Source organism: Phytophthora parasitica, assembly GCF_000247585.1.
Source record: "Phytophthora parasitica INRA-310 unplaced genomic scaffold supercont2.81, whole genome shotgun sequence".
NCBI lineage: Eukaryota > Oomycota > Peronosporomycetes > Peronosporales > Peronosporaceae > Phytophthora > Phytophthora nicotianae.
The window spans coordinates 102,661-104,972 of NW_008649067.1; the positions used below are offsets into that span (position 1 = coordinate 102,661).

Sequence of the window (2,312 nt, forward strand, 5' to 3'; positions counted from 1 at the left end):
TGTATGCCGGTACAGCACTGTACAGTGAAGAGTCTACGTTTTTACATACTTGAAGCGGCTGATGATGTGCGGCACGCGGACAGAAGACAGCTCGCAATTAAATACCTCCGGGCGCATTGAGCGATTCGCGCAAAGGTACTAAAGTCTCAACGTTCGTTGCCACTACTATCATGCTGGTGTGGCGCGCTGTCATCGTGACTATCATCGGACTACATGCACTCACTACCTATGGCGTTACAACTGTTGCGGCGACGAGTTCCAAGACACTCGAAGTTGGACCTTTGACCACCGGAGAGACGGCCAATGAGAACTCGAAGAGATTCCTAAGAAAGGAAAGCGCCGAGAAGAATGGAGCCGCCAACGAAGAAAGAGACTTCAAAGAGACTGTTCGATTGGCCCTCTTGAAGCTCAAGATCCCCTACTGGGTTATTACGGGCAAGGATTCATCTCAGGTCCGCAAAAGCTTAAAGATAACGTACCCATACATCGAACACAAGAACTGGGAAGTATCGAAGAGCTTCGATAATGTCAAGGACAAGATCGAAAAGAGCCTCTACCCCGTGGGAAGGAACATGCCCTAAGCTACGCCTTTCGTTTTTCAGTTCCTAAGTTCCCAGTATTTTTGTATGGGAATACTGTTTAGACGAAGGGTTGTAAGTTTACACGCGTGAAAGAGTAAGATCTACCATATTAATGTAAGACATACTTGTTTACCAATATCCATATCGATGAGAGACAGCTCCCTCAGCTTCGTTCTTGCTAACTTAGCGTAGTGGCGAGAATTCGCTGTACAGACTAAATAGCCAATTGCAACGAGGTAGTAGTTTGCACGAAAGGTTGCAGGGTTGCAGATGAACACGTAGTTTTCGACGTGATCTCGAGCTCACCGGCTTTCAGCTCTCTTTAGAGTTTGACTTGCCCAGCCTCGTCCGATTGGGCAAATGAGAATCAAATTTCTATGGCATTCGTTGTTTATATATAGCGGCTGTCGTACACTTTGAAAGGCATATTCCATGCCATAAATCATGACCCACGACTGCTTTGAGCTAGTTAAAATACAAAGTACAGAAATCTACGAGGATTCAACACGAAGGCACAAAGTCAACCGCAAAATATCGCCTATGGAGGTACTAAACACGAATTGATGTGTTAAATCAAGCTAAGTGTTCTCAACTAGGTTGGGATAGAATCTGACCCCGTTGTTTTTCACATATGCTCTTGGCTGCTTATGAAGCATCCGCTAGAAAATACTGCAACAGTCCAACTGTTACTGTTATCAATCCTATGCGTACTAAATTGTAGTGGCTCGATTCGGAAACATATTACTGATCTTTGGATTTTTAGAATGGAAACGCATGCCCCCGAACTAACGCACCTACTGACCTGCTTCGCAGCATTTGCTCTGTGTTCGTGTAGGAGCCAAAAGCGACTCAATCGTGCTATCAGTGATATCAATAGTATTTTTCTTGAAACGTGTCACGCTCATGTATTTGCCATTCAGTGTCTCCTATCATAGTACGCAAATATAAACCTGGAGACGGGAATTAGCTTGAGTTTGAAAGCAATTTATGCATTCTAAGTGGGTCAAGTAAGAAAGGTTTTTTTTTTTTGTAATTCGTATGTCCATCGACGCCACAGTCAGAACGAGCCGAATCAGAGCTCGAGTTCTGATAAATTTTGTGGAGCCATTAAAACCCCAGAGCAATGGTGCTGAGGCCATGCTGATGTTCGCCACCAAGCGTCCATTTGTGACTCAATACGCGCATCATCGAGAGATGTAGAAGAAATTGCACAAAAAGCAGCTCGGATGGAATGTGGCATCGACCTTGAGGCAAAGATGTCCGAGCATATTACACAGACGCGCAGCCAAATTGAAGCAGCTACAAAGCGTCAAATAGTCGAATGCACCAACGTCATTCAAGCTCATTTTGAAGAGGTGATCAAGAAGCAGTATATGACTCAAGAACGATTTGTTTGTGAACAACTTGAGAAGTGTTTACGGACGTCACGAAACAGCAAAACAATAACAACTGAAGCAATCGTGCAAGCAGCAAATACGGTGTCGCTGGCCTAGAGAGCCGAGTTGACGAGAAACTCAGAGATGCCTACCGCTGTCGTGTTGAAAAGAATTTAGCTCTGCGCAACTACGTAAACGAGGTAAGATTCTGTCAGCCAGTGATGCTAAGGCTTGCGTTGAAGCCAATGCCAACTTATTAGAGCGTCGCTGGCTTTAAAACATACAGACAAGGTAGTCCAATTCTTCTTCATTTTAATAAAAAATGCAAGCAATTCTGAGCGAAAGCGAGCTAGGC

General features: G+C 44.5%; 1 protein-coding gene across 1 annotated transcript; it reads left to right on the forward strand.

Moving 5' to 3' along the window:
* The first annotated feature begins 92 nt into the window (after positions 1–92).
* On the forward strand, positions 93–730 carry PPTG_18168 (hypothetical protein). Its single transcript, XM_008916281.1, has one exon. It carries the CDS (start codon positions 171–173, stop codon positions 579–581), a length of 411 nt encoding a protein of 136 aa, XP_008914529.1. The 5' UTR covers positions 93–170; the 3' UTR covers positions 582–730.
* The last annotated feature ends 1,582 nt before the right edge of the window (positions 731–2,312 follow it).